Source organism: Mauremys mutica, chromosome 12 (genome assembly GCF_020497125.1).
Source record: "Mauremys mutica isolate MM-2020 ecotype Southern chromosome 12, ASM2049712v1, whole genome shotgun sequence".
Lineage (NCBI taxonomy): Eukaryota > Metazoa > Chordata > Testudines > Geoemydidae > Mauremys > Mauremys mutica.
The window spans coordinates 75921587-75940511 of record NC_059083.1 but is presented as its reverse complement, the minus strand read 5'-3'; the positions used below and the strand labels follow the sequence as shown (position 1 = coordinate 75940511).

The 18925-nt window shown below is 38.0% G+C and overlaps 1 protein-coding gene across 5 annotated transcripts in view; it reads left to right on the top strand.

Moving 5' to 3' along the window:
* Nucleotides 1–18925, top strand: part of PRKCA (protein kinase C alpha) — a 285848-nt gene that overhangs the window by 221058 nt on the left and 45865 nt on the right. For all 5 annotated transcript variants that reach the window (XM_044982463.1, XM_044982467.1, XM_044982464.1 and 2 more), the window contains 3 exons: nucleotides 1380–1536; nucleotides 1659–1793; nucleotides 2404–2500. In XM_044982463.1, the coding sequence (XP_044838398.1) occupies nucleotides 1380–1536; nucleotides 1659–1793; nucleotides 2404–2500 (389 nt within the window). The remainder of the gene's footprint in view (nucleotides 1–1379; nucleotides 1537–1658; nucleotides 1794–2403; nucleotides 2501–18925) is intronic.

Genomic DNA, 18925 nt, shown 5'->3' with positions numbered 1-18925 from the left:
TTCAGAATCTAGAAAGTACAAAACGGGCACATTTGTGGTCGTCCCCCCCCAATATCATAAAATTGGAAGCCACTACAACTTTCATGTGCAACTTGAGAGAATTAAAACAGCATAGTAACCTTGTTTTAAGTTTCTGATGTGCCTGTTCACGTTCTTGTTGTGGCTCCATCCAACATTTTCATGAAGATATAGTCTGTAGAGAGTTTAACATTCTATGTTCTCCAATAATAAATTATAAAAAAGTGTGTACAGCTTACCCACAATGCAACACATACCTTGTGAAATCTGTTGTTTGCAATTCAGGTACCTGTGTGGCCCTGTTAACAGGCTATATAAGCACCAAAATAAACAGCCCTGTGGTTATATAATTGAGCACATAGATGACTTTAAAAGTACATTAAGCAAAATGGCTTACCCAGTTGCATTTAGAATGGCTTCTCAACTTAAATCAGTTACAGTATATCCAAGATCTCCTTCTGTTGTATATGAACCAATTTCAAACTTACAGAATTAAAAAAAACCACTCTTCTCAGTCCTTCTGTTTCGTGACAGCAACTTAACATCTTTTTGTAGTCAAGGTACCAACATTTGCAAAGCTATCCTACTCTTGTAGGCTGCTGAATGGGTCTTGTGATTCAGAAATTGAACAAACAATACATCTGTTTGCTGTGTTCCCAGACTTCTTAAATTCTCCTTTTATTCATTTTTGCAAGTGCAGCAAAATGTAATACAGAGCTGCTATAGGTCCAAGTTAATAAAGGCACATAGAATAGTTACCAACTTAGAAGGTCTTTGTATTGGATTTGGTTGCTGAACAATCATACCATGGGCAGAAAATAACCTTTGTGGTGTGCCAGTGTTTTATATGCATTGTCTAACTAACTGACCATTTCTTCCTGCCATGCTCAGGGCAGAAGCAAATATCTGGAAATGAATCTCAGCCCACAGCAGCAGGGCCGGCTCCAGACCCCAGTGCGCCAAGTGCGTGCTTGGGGCGGCCTGCTGCTGGGAGGGCGGCAGACGGCTCCGGTGGACCTCCCGCAGGCGTGCCTGTGGATGCTCCACCGGAGCCGCGGGACCGGCGACCACCAGTGCGCCCCCTGCCGCGTGCCGCCGTGCTTGGGGCGGCGAAATTCCTAGAGCCGCCCCTGCACAGCAGTCAAAGTTTTGTCCACTAACCTGATCTCATTAGTGGATCTGCTTGGGGATTTTTTAGTTTTATTTTCTAATATGCTTAAAATCAGTAATTTACATTTTTCTTTTCTGTGACTTAATGTTATTCTTTTGTTGTTAATGTTTTGTAGTCCTATATAAATAGCATTATGCTATTTCTCTTCTATGACTAGATTAATAATACATTATACATTTTACATTTGCAGTACGAGAAGCAAAAAACTTAATCCCTATGGATCCAAATGGACTTTCAGATCCATATGTGAAGCTGAAACTTATCCCTGATCCGAAGAATGAAAGTAAACAAAAAACAAAAACCATCCGTTCCACTCTAAACCCACATTGGAATGAGTCATTTACATTGTGAGTTAAATCCTTTTGTAATACTATGTTATCTATGTAGCACCGTGTGGTTTATTGAGTTGTACTTTTGAAAACTTAAAGCATGTCTACTTTTTTCTAATTTTTTCCTCCCCTTTCTGTAGTAAATTGAAACCTACAGACAAAGATCGACGGTTATCTATAGAAGTTTGGGACTGGGATCGAACGACTAGAAATGATTTCATGGGATCTCTTTCATTTGGGGTGTCAGAGCTTATGAAAATACCAGCGTGTGGATGGTAAGAGGTGCCCTAGGAAGTTTTAAAAAGTTACATAGCAATATTTTTAACCCCAAGACATTCCTTATGCTTTTTCGTAATTTCCTGTTTTTAAATTCATGGATCATTAAATTAAACATGGAGCATTTAAATTATAAATAATCCGCCCAAAATTAAAATACTAAAAGCAAAAACCTGCATTTGAATTTGTCTGTGAAACTCCTGCAACCATCCAGTGCTGCAAACTCAATTCGGAGAGCAGAATTTGGCAGTGTGGGCGTTGTATTGATCTTGAATATGCAAGCCTATAACAGTAAATATATCATGATTAATATAACCCTGCTCAGAAACACATAGTAACTGATTTTACAAAACAACATCTTGTCGGGTCCTTGTCTTATTTAATGAATTACATGTCCACTTTAAACCTTATAAAATAGTTTTACTACACTATTGTGACAGTGGTTGAAATTCTGGCCCTATTGACATGACTGGGAATGATGCCATTGACTTCAGTAGGGATGGGATTTCATCCTATATTTTCAGACAGGCCACATATACGATACTAAATATATTTTAATGAGAAGTAAAATTAATTTGGCCCGTCATCCCGCCTCCATGTGTTCCACAGGTACAAGTTGCTTAACCAAGAAGAAGGTGAATACTACAATGTCCCAATTCCAGAGGCTGATGATGATGGAAATGTAGAACTCAGACAGAAATTTGAGGTGAGGATTAAATACGGTATAAGTGCTGCTAGGTATGTTTTGCATATGTTTCTCCCTTGTTATATAATTGAATTTAACTCAGAAATGCTTTTTTTTTTTTTTTTTAAGAATAAGGCAGCTCATCATTGAGATGTTATTTTTGCTGTGCATTCTTCTAGGGTGTATTTTAAATATTAGTTTCAGGGGGTGCACAGTAATTTAATTTTTTAGAAGGAAATTATTATTATTTGTCAAGCACTGATTAAAAACATGTACAAAGGGCTCTGTCCTGAATCACTGAACTCACTAATGTGGGTGCAGAAGTCTCAGGTAAGTGAGTGACATTTCTGCTTATGTACAGGAAAGAGAAACTGCAGAAAAAAAATACCTGCAGCAGATATTGCCTGCCTACTGTGATGCAAATTGGAATGGTTAGTTCTGCCTCTTGTTGCAAATACAGAGGATGTTCCAACAGAATACTTGCTGTTCATTACACCTAGACAGACCCAGTAGCAATAGGGCCTGGCACAGGTGGGAACAGTTTATATTCGTGGCTCTGCTGGAACCAACTCTTATGAACTCAGTATTCCTTCTGGCGCATCTATAATTTTTTTGAGACATTCGTAACATGGTGGCATGTTTCCTCTTTCCTAATAAGGCATTTGGGGATTTGACCCAAATTATTTATCTCAGACTTAAATAAAATGCCTGCCGTGCACACACAATACCAAGCCTGCTTCTTTAGCTGTGAAATTATAATCTTTTATGTTTACCAACAGACAGAATTCTGCACTGTTGTTATAAAACACAGGTTAACCCAAGAAAATGAGGAAAAACAGCATTCAGCTTTCAAAAAGAATAGGTTCTTCTATTGCTCTTGAGTCTCTGCTGGGATCAGCTACTGTACTTGTGGTCTGCATCATGAAATAGGATTTATTTTATACATTTGAGAACTGTTTAAAACTCCAGTTAATATTTTCATTTGCTTCCATGTACAATTGTACTTTCTCCAGCATAAATTTATTTTGCAGTATTAGGTCTTTCCTACTCAAGATCCCGTTTACATTTTATCCTATCTAGATTGGATTTTTTCCCGTTGGACTATGAATACCGGTGTTTCACATTTAAAATGACATCTAGTGTTGTTTTGAGGCTAAGTCTGTAGACAGATAAAGTTGGTGTTGCAGACAGAAAAAGATGTGGGGAATGTTTTAGAGTTTCTTTTGTTATGCTTCTTTTTTTCTTGCTTATGTGGGGTTATATGTAATGGTAAAATATATCACTTGGGATTTTTTTTTTTAATTTTCTTACAGCCTTTTGTAAGAACCATTTTACCAGGGATAAGAAAAGGTGCTAATGTTATAATGCCACATAAGTAAAGTTGTAAATAAGGTAAAAACTTAAAACAACTGCTTCATGGTCTCAGAAGATATTTCAGTGTCCTTCAAAAGTCACTATCTTTCATATGTGCAAAAAAATCTGGGTTGTCTACAAAATACAAAATGATCATATGTCCCGAATTTGGATAACAAATGCCACCTTTTCAGTAGCTTTAACTCATTTAAAATATACATTTTTTTACTCTTTAAATTTCTTCTATATTCTATGTTCATCAGTAATATTTTACTAAAGGGAGACTATTGAAATGAATGATGGCATATGAAAAGCCTTTGATAGATTATATGTATTATTTCATCCTTTAGGTTTTACTGTGCAGTATACAATTTTTTGAACTGGGTTACTGTGTGTGTTTGTTTGTTCATGATGGGTGTTGATAATGTAGAAATGAAAATCTAGTTATGCATTTCTCAAGACAGCTACAGCACAAAGACATGTGCCAACATAAAAAGAAAGGGTAATGGGTTGGGCATCAGCTGCCAGAAGTAGATGAAGCTAATGTTCATTTGTTTTGACTATTCATTATGAGAAAAGTGAGGTCTCCTCTTTGGCCTACCGTGGATCAGCAATCCTGGGTCCTATCATAACATCAGTACAGGGTACAAGGTAGGAACTTACGTGAAATGCAGATTTAAGGCATGGCCAGAACTGAGGGGAAAAAATCCAAGCCTAGGTCAATATTATTGCAGAGAAGTATGGAGAGACTGCTTTCTTTCAAAACATCATTACTTTCCTCAAAAATATATTCATTCTGTCTGTCCATGTTGGGCATTTTACCACTAAACATGTAATTTGAAAACAGTTTGTCAGCAATTAAAGTTTGCTGCAAACTATAAAGTTTGCTGCAAGCACAAGGAAGTTTTAATGATATGCTCTTGATCATGAACCTGCCGGAAATACGTGAATTACAGATTTAAAATATTTCAAATTTTGAACCCCTCCAAAAAAAGGAGGAAAAATGGTCACACTTTATATTAACAATACATTTATAAATAATAATATATTAACCATTTATAAACTAATAGTGTTAATAAATGGTTAATTTAAAAAAAAATCCAACAGGTCAAAAGGTGGCTGATATTGATAGTTTATGACCATCTATAACACTTTCTTGGTGACTGGGTAACAAAATGGCAGATGAAATTCAATGTTGACAAATGCAAAGCAGTGCACATAGGAAAACATACATACTGTATGAAAACAACTGTACATACAAAATGATGGGATCTTAATTAGCTGCTACCACTCAAGAAAGAGATCTGGCAGACACTGTGGATATTTCTCTGAAAACATCTGCTCAACTTGCAGTGCCAGTCAAAAAAGCTAACAGAAAGTTAGGAATTATTAGAAAAGGGGTAGATAATAGGTAGTAAATATAATAATGCCACTATATAATCCATGATATGCCCACACACTGAATACTGCTTGCAGTTCTGGTCATCCTGTCTCAAAAAAGATATATTAGAATTGGAAAAGGTATGGAGAAGGACAATAAAAATGATTAAGAGTATGGAATAGCTTCTATACAAGGAGAAATTAAAAAGACTGGAACTTTTCAGCTTGGAAAAGAGATGACTAAGACAGGATATGATAGAGGTCTATAAATCATGACTGGTGTTGAGAAACTGAATAAGGAAATGTTATTTACTCCTTCATATAACAAGAAAAAGGTGTTACCCAATGAAATTTATGGACTGCTGTTCTTAAAATTAACATAAGTATTTCACACAACACACAGTGAACCTGTGGAGGTCATTGCCAGGGGATGTTGTGAAGGCCAAAACTGTAACGGGATTCAAAAAATATTAGATAAGTAGATGGATGATAGGTCCATGAATGGCTCTTAAACTTAGAATGGCTCTTAGGGACAAGGTGTCCCTAGCCTCTGACTGCCAGAAGCTGGGAGCAGATGAAGGGATGGATCACTCGGTGCCTCTTCTGCTCATTCCCTCTGAAGCACCTGGCATTGGCCACTGTCGGAAGACAGGATACTGGGCTAGATGGACCATTGGTCTGACCCACTATGGCCATTCTTATGTGTATTCGTCTGCTAATGTGCTTATGCCCAGCTACTGATAACTTGCCACAGACAACATCTCTTAATCATGTACTAACCTTTCTAAACTATTTATAAATGTATTCTTAATATAAAACATGACTGGCAAAATATGCTTGAGTCTACAAAGCATTAACACTCTAATGTAAGTTGAGGGCACTAAGCATCTGGGAGACTTGGGCTATTTAGTTAAATGTTTATTAGCTGATTTGCCAATAATATTCTTTAGTTAAACTTATTAACTGAAATATTAATTAAATAAACTGGTGTCTGGTTTTTTATGAGTAAAATACTGCAAATAGTAAGTCATGCACACTTGAAATGACTTCCAATGAATGTTTGATTGTAATAGGCATAGGCTTCATTCTTTTTGTGAGGTCTTACAATAGATCTATCATGTGAGCCGTTTTCCCTCCTTGTGAGAAATTCACATTTGGCACCTATTCAGAGTATGTGCTTATGTGTTTTTTAAGAGGCGTTACTGTGCTGTGATTCTAACAAGCAATGATGTAGGCACCTGAATACTGGAAATCTGACTTTGGTAGCCCAGCACTCTAGAAATCAAAGGAAATCATCTCTCATACAACAAATAGACAAGCGCAACCAATGGGATGTGATCTCTATATGACTCTTGTAATTATTCAGCTCCTGGGTGCTTTTGATAAGCAAGACAGTAAATAAATAAAACTCTTATTTTACTGCTATGGCAGAGTTTTTACCCATACATAACGTTTATATAAAAAATAGAACAAAGCCTCTTTTATTTATTGTATCTTCTTTCTCTCCCTTTCCCCTCAATAAAGGTGCATTTGGGGGGGCATGTTTTGCATAACCAAGTTAAATGTAATTCATTGTAGGGCTATGTGTTTGCTAGCATAGCCTAAGCCAAATTAACCCTTATTTTACCAGGGTTGCCCAGTATCCCTAGACAGGGTGCACCTGGTGCTGACTCTGTGATCATCTCTCATTGTGTCCTTGAGTTGTCTGTCTCCCTCTAATTTTAGGTTTGTTTATTCATTTTTCTTTAGGTAAGCTACCTTGAGTGGATAGGGAGATTATGCTGAGAAGTATGCTGCTGTTTATGAGCTAGTGGCACTTTCTAGGTGAACACTGCTGCTGTTCTGCCATCTGCAATCAATTCCCAGTCAGCTTTGGGAGCCTTTCAAGAAAAAGCTGCTGATCCTGAGAGCCAGTTTACCAGAGACATAATTTGGTCAAGAACACAAAGGACAGGGACAGATAGACCTGAAGAGAGATCAGAAACCAGGTGATAGCCCAGAACAGGCATCATTGACTTACAGTGGAGAGAGGTGAAAAAGAATAGAGGACATCAGGCATTGAAGATGTTAAACAAGTTCTCAGTTTATAGTCCTTGACCCACTTTCCAATCCATGATGCAGTATTCAAGTCAATTTGAATTAATTTTAAGCGTAGTAATTTTTTTATAGGTCCTATAGTGGAGGACCAATGGAATAGAATCAGTATGACTCAGAGCCTAAGTAAATAAAGGGAAAAGGACTTCAGAAGGTCTTCACCTTGGTAGAAGAAATCTGGTGTGGGAGAAAAAGGGAAAATGGGAGCTGTTTAAAGCAAAGCGGGCTAGTATATAGTCTCACGGCCAATATGTAAGATCTAGCAATTAATGCATTATTTTAAAAAAGCTATTGTATGTGAATAAAGAAACAAAAATAATAAATATTAGAAAATGGCAGGTGAAATGTACACAAAGCCTCAGCTGCAAAGGGTGGCAGCAAACTTTAGAATTTTTGAAATTGAATGTACAATATAAAATGGAGCAAAAATAAAGAATAAGAAAAACTTCAAAACTTAAAGAGTTACATGGTCAAGAACTGATGAGGTCTATAAGAAATGTTCAGAAATTCATAACTGGTTCTGAAGAACCTGAGACCCTATTTCAAAAGTGACTTAGGCACCTAGGGCCAGATTTTCAAGGTTATATAGGCACCTAAAGATGCAGCTAGACAGCTAGTGGAGTTTTCAAAAGCACCTAGGCACTTAACTCCCATTTAAATGAATGTGAGTTAGGTGCCCAAGTACTTCTAAATATCCCAGTAGGCACGTATCTAAATCTTTAGACTCCTAAATACCTTTGAAAATCTGGCCCTTAGGAGCATAAGTCTCACTGAAAGTCACTGGGACTTAGGCTCCGAAGTGACTTTTGAAAATAGGAGTTAGATTTGCAAGTTGTTTAGGCACTTCTGACAACCTTACCTAGTGTAAGCTTAGTGATGGAAGAGGTTACCAATGCAGAATAGTCTGCAGATACTGTTTTAATACATTCTCATATGCCTTTTAATTCAGGGTTTTCAGGGATATTGGGATACATGACACTTAGGAATAATTGCAAGTGGATCCCATCTTACAGTCACCCAAACGTGAAACAAAAGCAAATAGTAAAGCAAAAACTACCCATGCACAAGGCAAAAGCCAACTGTAAATGAACACATCTGGAATAGCATATAGAATTGAAAAGTGAAACCAAATTTTTCCATTACTGTACAAACACAATTAGGACATTGAAATGGACCAAAGCAAGTGGAAAACTTCATTTTTAGCTTCCAGGGGAACAAGTGGCTAACTGGGGGACGAGTCTCTGATCAGTTGCTGCTTGCACCACACAGTTGCAGCTAGAAAGATCCTGTTCCTTGATAAACAGTCCATAACTATTTAGCACTTGTGCAGTGCACCCCTGCACTGTGCATATAGATGCAATACAATAACTTTTTTGTGGATATAATTAACATTTGAGTAATGTGAATTACAGGATTGTTTTTCCATCAAAGGAAGGTGAGGACCCAAGAATTCCATTTTTTTTCCCAGCCAGGGTTCATTTTCCCAGCCAGGATTCAGTCAATGCTCCTTTGATTTCTGTCTTATCTCTGTAAACCAGTTATTATGAATTCTTTCCCTCATTCTTGCCCAGAAACATTTTACTTGCTACTGTCAATGCTCTAGCATCACTGATGAACCCACTCTCATAAGCGTCATTGCATACACCATCCTGCAAATTAATCATCACTGATGTTAGTATCTCTTTGGAAATAATTTTGTAAGTAATCAGTTTACATGGGACCGCTGGAGAGGTTGCATTCCTAAATTTACAAGATTGGAATTGAATAGAAACAGCAGGAGCAGACCACAAGGGAGACTATGTTCCTGACAACGTGTAACACTTCAAAACTGAAAATAAATTAATAACAAAAACAGTATTTTGGGAACACTGTGAGACTGAGTCTACAGTATTTGCCTTAAACAGCACAAACACTAGCATTTATGAAGTTATTGGAGTCTGGTAAGAACAGCTTTATAATGAGAGTGTTTTTTTCCAGTAGATGAAACTTGCATTTGTATACAGGTTTTTGCTTCTGCATTTTTGAAATATCATTGGCAAAACACATCTAGACTGTCTTCAAAATAATTGCTTGCGTCTTTGGCATGGAAGTTTATCAGTTTAGACTTGGTTATAGAGTACCAATTGTCATACAAACCAGTAGCAGAATTTCTGGTGCCCTGTTTGCCCCATGGAAGTTTGGGGCTGGTACTGGAGCAGGAAGCACTGGGTCAGGATCTCCCACCGAATTCCATTAATAAGTCTTGCAACATAATTTTATTGTTTGTCCTTATTAAACAATGTATCATTGATAATCATTTTGATACTTTAATATTTATAATCATTTTCTGCTTAAATCAAACCCTGCTTTCTTTGAATGGTTCAGTATTGTAAATTAGTGGGAATTGGTATCACTTAAAAAAAAATGGGTGAATTTTATAAAAACTTTATTTTGAGCATTCATCGAGTTGCTGGTCCTACTGAGTTTTGATAGCACACACTGCAGTCTAATCACATTTGGGCTGGTTTTTTAGTGCCGCTGCATGTTGCCTTACAGGATATTTCTACAATAATTTTGGAATATCTTCCCCATGCAGCATATTTAATTAGTTTTCTGTCTAGTTAGACACTCCTGATTTGTAGAGGACACAGCAGTTAGGCAGTAAAGACTGGAAACAAAGTAGAGTCAGCTGGCTGCAACTTTATTAAACATATTAAACAATGTTAACTACATCAAAAGGATATCTGGAAACTACCTTGTAAAGATTAAAATCTTGACTTCCCCTGGCACCACTGCATCCAATGAAATGTCCAGAGGTCCATTGCCCCAGGCTGTGTTCCTCAAACCCTTCCTCTTAGGGTGGCCACTCATGCATGCCCAGAGTACCAGACATTCTGGTACTTTCGGGAACAGTGTGGGCCCACACTTGCCTGTGTGACTCCACCTCCGCTGATATGCATGCAGTGTCACACTGCATGGAGCACACCATTTTGAAGAGCATGCTCTTCCGCCCCTGCTGGCACGATCTCATACTTGTGTGGTGTGCAAGGTCACACTGGTGAGAGGGGAAAGCAGTGCGTGCTCATCAAAATAGCATGCCCTATCTGTGATACTGGACAAAACAAGGTTCAGTTTTGCCTCGGTACTGGATAGGGGACAAACCATTTAAAAAAAAAACAGATGCATGGCATGCGTACTTCCTCTCAAGAGAAATTGGACAAATATGCACTTACCTAATGGGCCCTTCTTTTGTAGGCATTTGACTTTGAGATCAAATTTGTATTAGGGGATGATGTTACCTGTACCCCATATCCAACCTTTTATTGCTATTTTTCTAATAATTGATTATTTATTTACCTTTACCTTTCTTTATATTACTCTTTCACACAGCAGCAAGGGAGAGAAAAACAATTTTAAAAAGAGAGTAAAGTGATGTAAAACCACAAGAATCGGCACTGGTGCTCAGGGGCAGTGTACTACCTGAAACTACATTTATCTCTGTTTTTTTTTTTTTAAAATGAACTGTGTTCTAAATGGAAAGTGGCTCTTTAAGTTAAATTTGACCTAAGGAAAATCATTTTTTCCCTAAAGTTGCAAGCCATAAGAGGGCAGTAAAAAATAAAAAAATATACTAAATTCAGTAAAAAAAAAAAAAATCTTTTGAGACAGTTCTAAAGGAAATTAAAAAAATACATAAAAATGTATACACAGAAAATGCAAAGTTACATTACACTGAATTTTTTTTGTAAAATTCAGCATAGAATTTCTCTCTCTATTTTAATATTTATGGAAGAAAATAATTTGTTCTGTCAACCACTTTGTTAAACTTCCATAAGAATATTTAGTAAATAATAGCTAGATCTTGTACATGGTTCCTCTTGGCCATACTTCAGTATTCCCTGGTGGGTACCTGACCGTCTGTTCCATCACAGCTCTTGTAGTAACCATCCTTTCTGCCTGACTCTCTCTGTTGGAAGGGAGAATGTTGAGCTCCATGAAAAATTCTGGTCACTGAGTAAAACTAGCTCCTGGAAGCTGCTCTGTGCTGGCAGACTCCTGATCATACACACAGCAGTTTGCAGGATTGGGGCTATATGAGCAAGATTCATTCAGTCAAGCAGAATTCTTTGTCGAACTGGATGCCTTCTCTTCTAAATGTAATAAAAAATGAGAGCAACAAGAATGTTAATATACAAATCGTGGAGGAATAGAAGGTTTGGTGCAAGCTGAGGAGCACTGATGGCATCATCTCAACAAGAAGAGCAAAGCAGAGTTGTCATGAAACCATGATTTGGGTACTGTTTTAACCACAATTTTCCTAAATTTTAGATGGTATAGTGTGTTCAACAAATCATATGCCATTATTTAATGAACTCTTACAGTCATTTACACATTTAAAGCAAAAACAAATATCTTTCTATGGTGCACAGGTATTTGTTATACTTGGATGCAAACCATAATACGATTGTTGATTAGAACGCTTCTTTGGAAGGGTAAGTATGATATAAATTTAAATAGAGAGGGAAAAGAGTATACATGGAAGAGAGAAAATGAGGAGAAAGTAGTACTGAAGGCTTTTACAATGTGTAAAATGTGTGCAGACACACATCTGCAATCCCAGACAATATTAATAATAAGAAAATATATTATTACATTTTAATACAAATGTTTTCAAATATTTACATTTAAATTGTCTTGAAGGCCATTCTGGTGTGGACTGGGATTCTGAGAGTAGAGGTCACCAATGTAAATGCAATACATTTTAGTTGATTTTTTTTCACAGTGCTTTTCTTATGTCATATTTTAATATAATGAAATCACAGCCATAGTAAGGTTGCAGCTGTGGTGTGTGGTTTTCATTTCTTTTTGCATGTTTGCTGATAGTTTCTTGCCAGTATTTTTGTTGTTTCTTGCCAGTATTTTTGTTGGTCAGGATGTGTAATTTTACTGAAGGATTCATAAGTCAACAGATGAGAAAATATCTGTAGAGTCACAAAGGTCCTTGGTACTATAAATAGTACAGTATATCCTAATGGTGATTATTACTAGATATTTTACGTATGTCTTTGCCAATAGGAATTTTAAAAATTCCTGTTGTGTGAATAGATGTATGTCTCTGGACATAAATGTATGTGTACATATTAGTTAATGGTATCATGTCAGTGAAACTCAATTCTTTTTAATATAGTATTAATATTATTTGTTTGTTTCTAATAGAAACCATAGACAAGTAAGACTGAGTGAGAATGAACAGTGAAAAAGATGGGAGAAATTGTCTACCAAAATAGGCAGCAAAATGAAAAGCTGAAATGAAGGACAGGGGAATGGAAAGAGAAGAAAAGAAATGCAAGAAAGACAGAGAGTATGTTAAAAAATCCTTCTACATAATAGAAAGCTTAATACAAAAAACCTTTCTCTGATAGCTCAGTACCTGTTTTAAAGGGAAGCGATAGAATGGACAGAGAACTGAGGGTGCTTACGTACTGAATTTGGCCTTGGGCAGCACAATGCATAGGGCTGGACTTTGACATAACATTCTTTTAATTGAATTATTTGATCAGAGTGTTTAGCACTGAAAGTAATCCGTAGTTTGGGGTGTATCTCTCTCTATACATTGTTTCCATGGTTACCAGGCCCTCTGCTACTAAATTATGAGCTTTCACTATGTTATGATACTAATATAAAACGCAGTGTGTGAAATATTCAGCTCTTGCTGAGTCTGAGAAATGGGGTCTTCTCATCCAAAATGACCAAGCAACCAGTAATTAAAGCACATTCATTGGGGAAAATGTAGGTTAATGAAGTCTTCAGAGCAGATATAATTATACTGAATGTAAAGTGTCATGAAATAGTAAACAAGATGCCAGACTGATGAAGAATATTTTGTTAAGCAAGAGGTTTTCCTCCCCCAGATCTTCATTTTAAATTTGCTGGATGTGTTTGCTTATTAAAGGTTTCCTGATAATAAAACAAAGACAAATTGATTTGTTCCCCTCCATCTCCCCGTCTCTCCTGTGACCAGTACAGTGACCAGAGGGTTAATCTTCCCTTGAGATTTGGAAAATTCAGGATATAGACAGTCATTCCTAGGTGTCCTTTGCATGTGTGCTACCACTTGTGTCCAGTGGCTTCTTCTGACGACTGTTTACAGCATTCGGCACCAAGCTGTTCAGAGATTCTTATCTAGACTCAGGCGAGACTCAAACAGCGTTCCAATGGTAACACTCAGCTTTACTCTTGAAAGTAAAGGCTGGGCGTAACAGGGAAACTCTCACTTTTTCTTGCAATATGCTGAACAGAGAGAACACAGTCTACAATTGTTTATATTTGAGGGTTACTGTAAGAATCGGCCAACAGAAAATATTGGCAAACGAGGCAGCCGAGTGTTCTAGTGTCTAGGCAGGGATGTGAGTTGGCTTGTTCCTTGAGCCAGTGGAAACTGGAGTGTCATGTAGGTCAGTGGTTTTCAAACTGCAGGTCACAACCCAGTACTGGGTCGCAGAATGTAAGGCACTGGAGCCCCCCCCAAACCCAGATCCCCTTCCTGTGCCCCATACCCCTCATTCTTGGACCCACCCCAGAGCCTGTACCTCCAGCTCAGAGCCTTGACCCCATCCCGCACTTCAACCACCTGTCGCAGCCCAGAGCCCCCCTACACCCTGTACCCCTCATTCCTGGCCCCACCCCGCAGCCCTCACCCCAGCACCCCAACCCTCTGCCCTAGCCCTGAGCCCCTCCCACACCCCAAACCCCTCATCCCCAGCTCCGTTGGGTCATGGGCATCAACAATTTTCTTCAATTGCATCACCACAAAAAAAGTTTGAAAACCACTGATGTAGGTGACTGGGAAAAGAGCCTTTTGCTATTGCCATTGTAGGCCCTCCAGTATCAAGTAGATGATCTCAATATTCCAAGGGAGCAAGTTCTTGATGTCAAGTTCAGGATAGTCCTGTTTCTGAGGCCCAGTTCTGAAAGAGAAGAGAATGTTGTTCTTCTGGAATGTCAGTGTTGTGTCCTACAGGCAGGTGCACTCTTTGGTAAGGAAGACTGGAAGGGTATTTGATAGAGAAGACATAGGGTGAAATCCTGGCCAGTTGCAGTCAATTGGACTTTTGCCAGTAACTTCAGTGGATCCTGGTTTTCACACACAGCCTGCAAAGGAGCTGTAAGGGAAAGCTTAATTGTTGGGTTAAATTCTGGCTCAACTGAAGTCAGGGGGAGTTTTGCCTTTGACTTCAGTGGGGCCAGGACTTTGCCGCTTGTTTTCATGATCCTGGTGCCTGTTTTTAATTGAACTGTTTCTAATTGGGTGTGCCCAGCTGCAGGGACTTAGGGTGCAGTACATAACAAAACCCCAGACTTTTGTTCTGCAGACTTCTGTTCACATTGCGTTGTTTGTAATAGAACCTGAAGACAACGTTGCTCTGTTATGTTATTAGTTTGCTGTTTATAGCTATGTGTGTTTGCATGAGCAATGCAGTCTTGTTAGGAGGAATGTGTTGTTGGGAAAAGAGACAATGTTGATCTTTAACAAGCAGCAGAGATGTCAATCTCAAGCCGATTCAGCTGCAGGGGAGCAAGCTTTGTCCAGTAGGTGTCACTGGAGCCAACAAATAACGGGAAAGCTGGAGATAAGCGTGCTAGCTATTAAAAAAAAACTGAGTTATACACATTAACGTTTATTTGAAAAGGAACAACTATCTTTCTGTCCTTTTCTCCACCTTGGAAACACGTTACTGATAGATCTCTCTGCTCTTCTTCAACGTACCAAGGATGAGTTGCCATGACAACAGAGAAATACGGTAGTTTCACGTCAACTTCATAGTACTGTTGTAAAGACTTTGGTGTCATTTAGAGTATTTCCCTTTTGCCTCCTTATTTCACTTTTCCTCCTCTAAGAGGTCAGTCTAGTGCCCGAAGTGCTGCATAATTCACTGCCTTTGTTGGAAAATAAAATTGAGGGGTTAACTTTTCAAAAACAGTCAGGTGAGTTAGAAGCTAAGTCCCATTTTTAAAAGTGCATTAGTTACTTGGGAGCCTAAATCCCATTAACTTTCAGTGAGATTGAGGGTACATTTACACTGCAAAAAAAGACCTACAACAACGAGTCTCTGAGCATAGGTCAGCTGACTCGTGCTCGTGCTACAGGGCTAAAAATAACAGTATAGATGTTCAGGCTCGGGCTGGAGCCTGAGATCTGAGACTCTTCCCCTGACTGGTTTTCAGAGCCCAGGATCCAGCCTGAGCCTGCGTCTCTACACTGCTATCTTTAGCCCCCACCGCAAGCCCGTAGCTGTTGGTCTTTTTAGCAATGTAGATGTACCCTTAAGCTCCAAAAATCCCAAGCTGCTTTTGAAAATGGGGCTTCGGCTCAAGTACTAATCATACAAATGAACCAGTGAGCTCTCAGAAATGAGATCTAAAAACAGACGGGAATTTCTCAGCAAATAATTATAAACTATATATTTCAACAGCATTTTTATATTAAATACTGATCATTTGGGATTTAGGTACAGAGAACTACAGATGCCCCTTAATTTTGCAAGACTGGAATAACTATGCAAATGGATGCAGAAGCAAACTAATTACTTGATTACTTATGCCCTTTGTAATATTATCGTGTGATAATGATATTTGGAGCTAATCTCCAAAAATGTGAACATCAACAAATAACGATGATGTGATTATAGAACAGTTATGTGGGTTTTTTTGTGCCTGTAATGTAAAATTGTTAGCAATAATATCCTTCCACTCTAAACAGTAATTTAATTAAAACGTTAAATGTTCCTTCAAGACGGCAAAAATATGTAGTACATATTACAATATGTAATTACAGATGTCTGTGTCTTATAAATGGGCACCTATAATTGTATTTGTGTATGAAGTAATATTCAGTAGTACAGCAGTATTTTGGTTCTGTATATTTTTGGCTCCAAAAGTCAATCATTTAAATGTAATGGATATAATTCTTTTAAACGGATATTATAACTAGTTCATTTTTCATTAAGCTTTGGGTTTTAAAGTTTGCTTATTCTTTCAATACCTACAACTAATCCACTTGCTTGTGATTTTTCAACACACTATATGTAAAAGATAGCAAACAGCTCTCCAGGGGCCGTGTTCATAGCGGGGAGGGATAGCTCGGTGGTTTGAGCATTGGCCTGCTAAACCCAGGGTTGTGAGTTCAATCCTTGAGGGGGCCACTTAGGGATCTGGGGCAAAAATTGGTCCTCCTAGTGAAGGCAGGGGGCTGGACTTGATGACCTTTCAAGGTCCCTTCCAGCTCTAGGAGATTGGTATATCTCCTTTTATATATTTATTTTATTTTTCATCAAAGGATATCAACACATGCTCAAATTCCATCGACTCCAGTGGGACATAAGCACATCCTTAAGTGCTCTACTGAATTGGGGCCCAAATGTTGGTATTTACTTATATAGAGGAGAATCAGCAAGCAGGTAGTGTCTCTTAAACTGAGGTATTCAGTGACAATCGGGTGTTACCTATGATCATGATACTGCCATATATAGAACAGGAGTAGGTCTTTGGCACACGAGTTGATTTTCAGTGGCACTCTCACTGCCCTGGTCCTGGCCACCAGTCCGGGCCTCTGCATTTTAATTTAATTTTAAATGAAGCTTCTTAAACATTTTTTAAAACCTTATTTACTTTACATACAACAATAGTTTAGTTATATATTATAGACTTATAGAAAGAGACCTTCTAAAAATGTTAAAATGTATTACTGGCACGCAAAACCTTAAATTAGAGTGAATAAATGAAGACTCGGCACACCACTTCTGAAAGGTTGCCGACTCCTGATATAGAAGAATATGTGCTCAGGTATCTAGACTAAAGCTGGAGTGCCATGAGTCCTGTCAAAAGCATTTCCAAATAGGATGGCCAGCAGGAAGCTACTTAAGAGTCCTTTCATTGAAACCTTTGAATATGTGCACTTGTTACATAGAAAATTGCGTGACTGATACACATTTGCCACTTTGGACACTTTGGATTGTATATTCTTCTTTGTTGCATTGTCTAGTGGCATTTTCCCCCCTTCTATAGTCACATGAATAAAAATAAAATTTCAGAGCAACTCATTTGGGGTAAAGAAATCAAAGCCTCTCCATTTGTATTTCTAGAAATGTGTTTGCATTACTTCCTGCAGGGTGTATTGAAAAATAAAATTGTGACCAGTTGCCCAGGTGCAGAGGCTTTTAAAAATGGCCTTTATCCCTTCTCTGTCTCCACCATACACACAATCGTCTCTTGGAGTAACAAAGTTTAGTATGGTGCAGTAGTAAATGTGAAGCAAGAAAAACTAATACATTATTGGAAGTCCCAGTAGTTAGGCTTGTTCTGGGTATAGGGGAATGTTCAGAGGCCACTCTGACCAGGTTTTGTTCAACAAAACAGAAGATTGGAAAATATTTTACAGGCAGTGTGTATCCACCTTCAGAACCTCTAGCCTGTGTCAGAGAAAACGCTTGGGAATTGGTGGGAGATGTGCATAAAGTGTCCCAAGATAGCTTTCCATTTGAAGGTGTGCACTCCCACCTGGACAGCTGATTAGTTGTCAAGGTGTCATTGCAATATAGAGTGGTGACACATCCAAACTTTGATAAAGCTACCTAAAGAATAAGCAGAGTGATGATTTAAAAGCCCTCTTCCATTTATTCATTCAGTTCATCTTAGATGAAACTTCTGAAAAGTATACATCTTAGGAATTTTAAAAAATACACGGGTGACGTGAACAATTAATCATGTTCTCGTGAAATAACAGAAAATCACTCCTGGGAGTCACTGTGTGGTTCAATATGTGTCTACCTCATTCTGAATCAAATTCTGCACATCTGTCTCAAGCAAAGCTTTCCTGTTTGGGCTGTTCAAGGCTCTGTGCTGTAAAACTAGAAAACTATGGCATCACTATGTGTTGTATTGTATCCTGTTGTACAGTGCTTGCATTGAATCCCTTTTATATAAAATCTCTACATATAGAGTCTTTCAATAAGGGTGGCTTTTTGTGGAACATACGATATTGTGGGTTCAAGTATTGTATCTGGAGTATTTCTGATGGAAAATGCCTTTAACTTTTTTATTTGTCTTTTGCCTTGAGGCCTTTTATCCTTTTTAGTGGGAGTGAAAGTTCCATACTAACTAAAATCTGCAGAGCTGGTATGAGGAAGGCTTTATCTTATATTCAGAAGTGGGTGTGCCATGTGTCACCTGGGATACAAGCTAAGTTCTATTGAAATTGTTGCTTATTGACCATTAGTGGGTCCTGCTCCCACCCCTGTTTGCATGACATGTAGGATTGAAGTGACCATAAGAAATAACTCTGATTACTATATAATGGTAACCTAACAAAGCAGTATTAATTGCTGTTCATCCCAACGAAAAAGCTGCTAAATTGTCTGTAGTAGCCACTGAAAAGTGAACTGCCATCCTGCGGATCCCTTTCAGCTTTTTTAAGAAACTATTGAAATTGTTAACTACAAAGTTAAAATACTCTTCTTTACCATTTAAAGGCAGGATGTAATGTTTTCAGTGTGGTTTTTAAATCTGTTGCCTAAGATGCATATAAACAAAACAAGAATCCTTAATGGTGAGCTGGAGCAGGTTCCCAAGAACCGGTTGCTA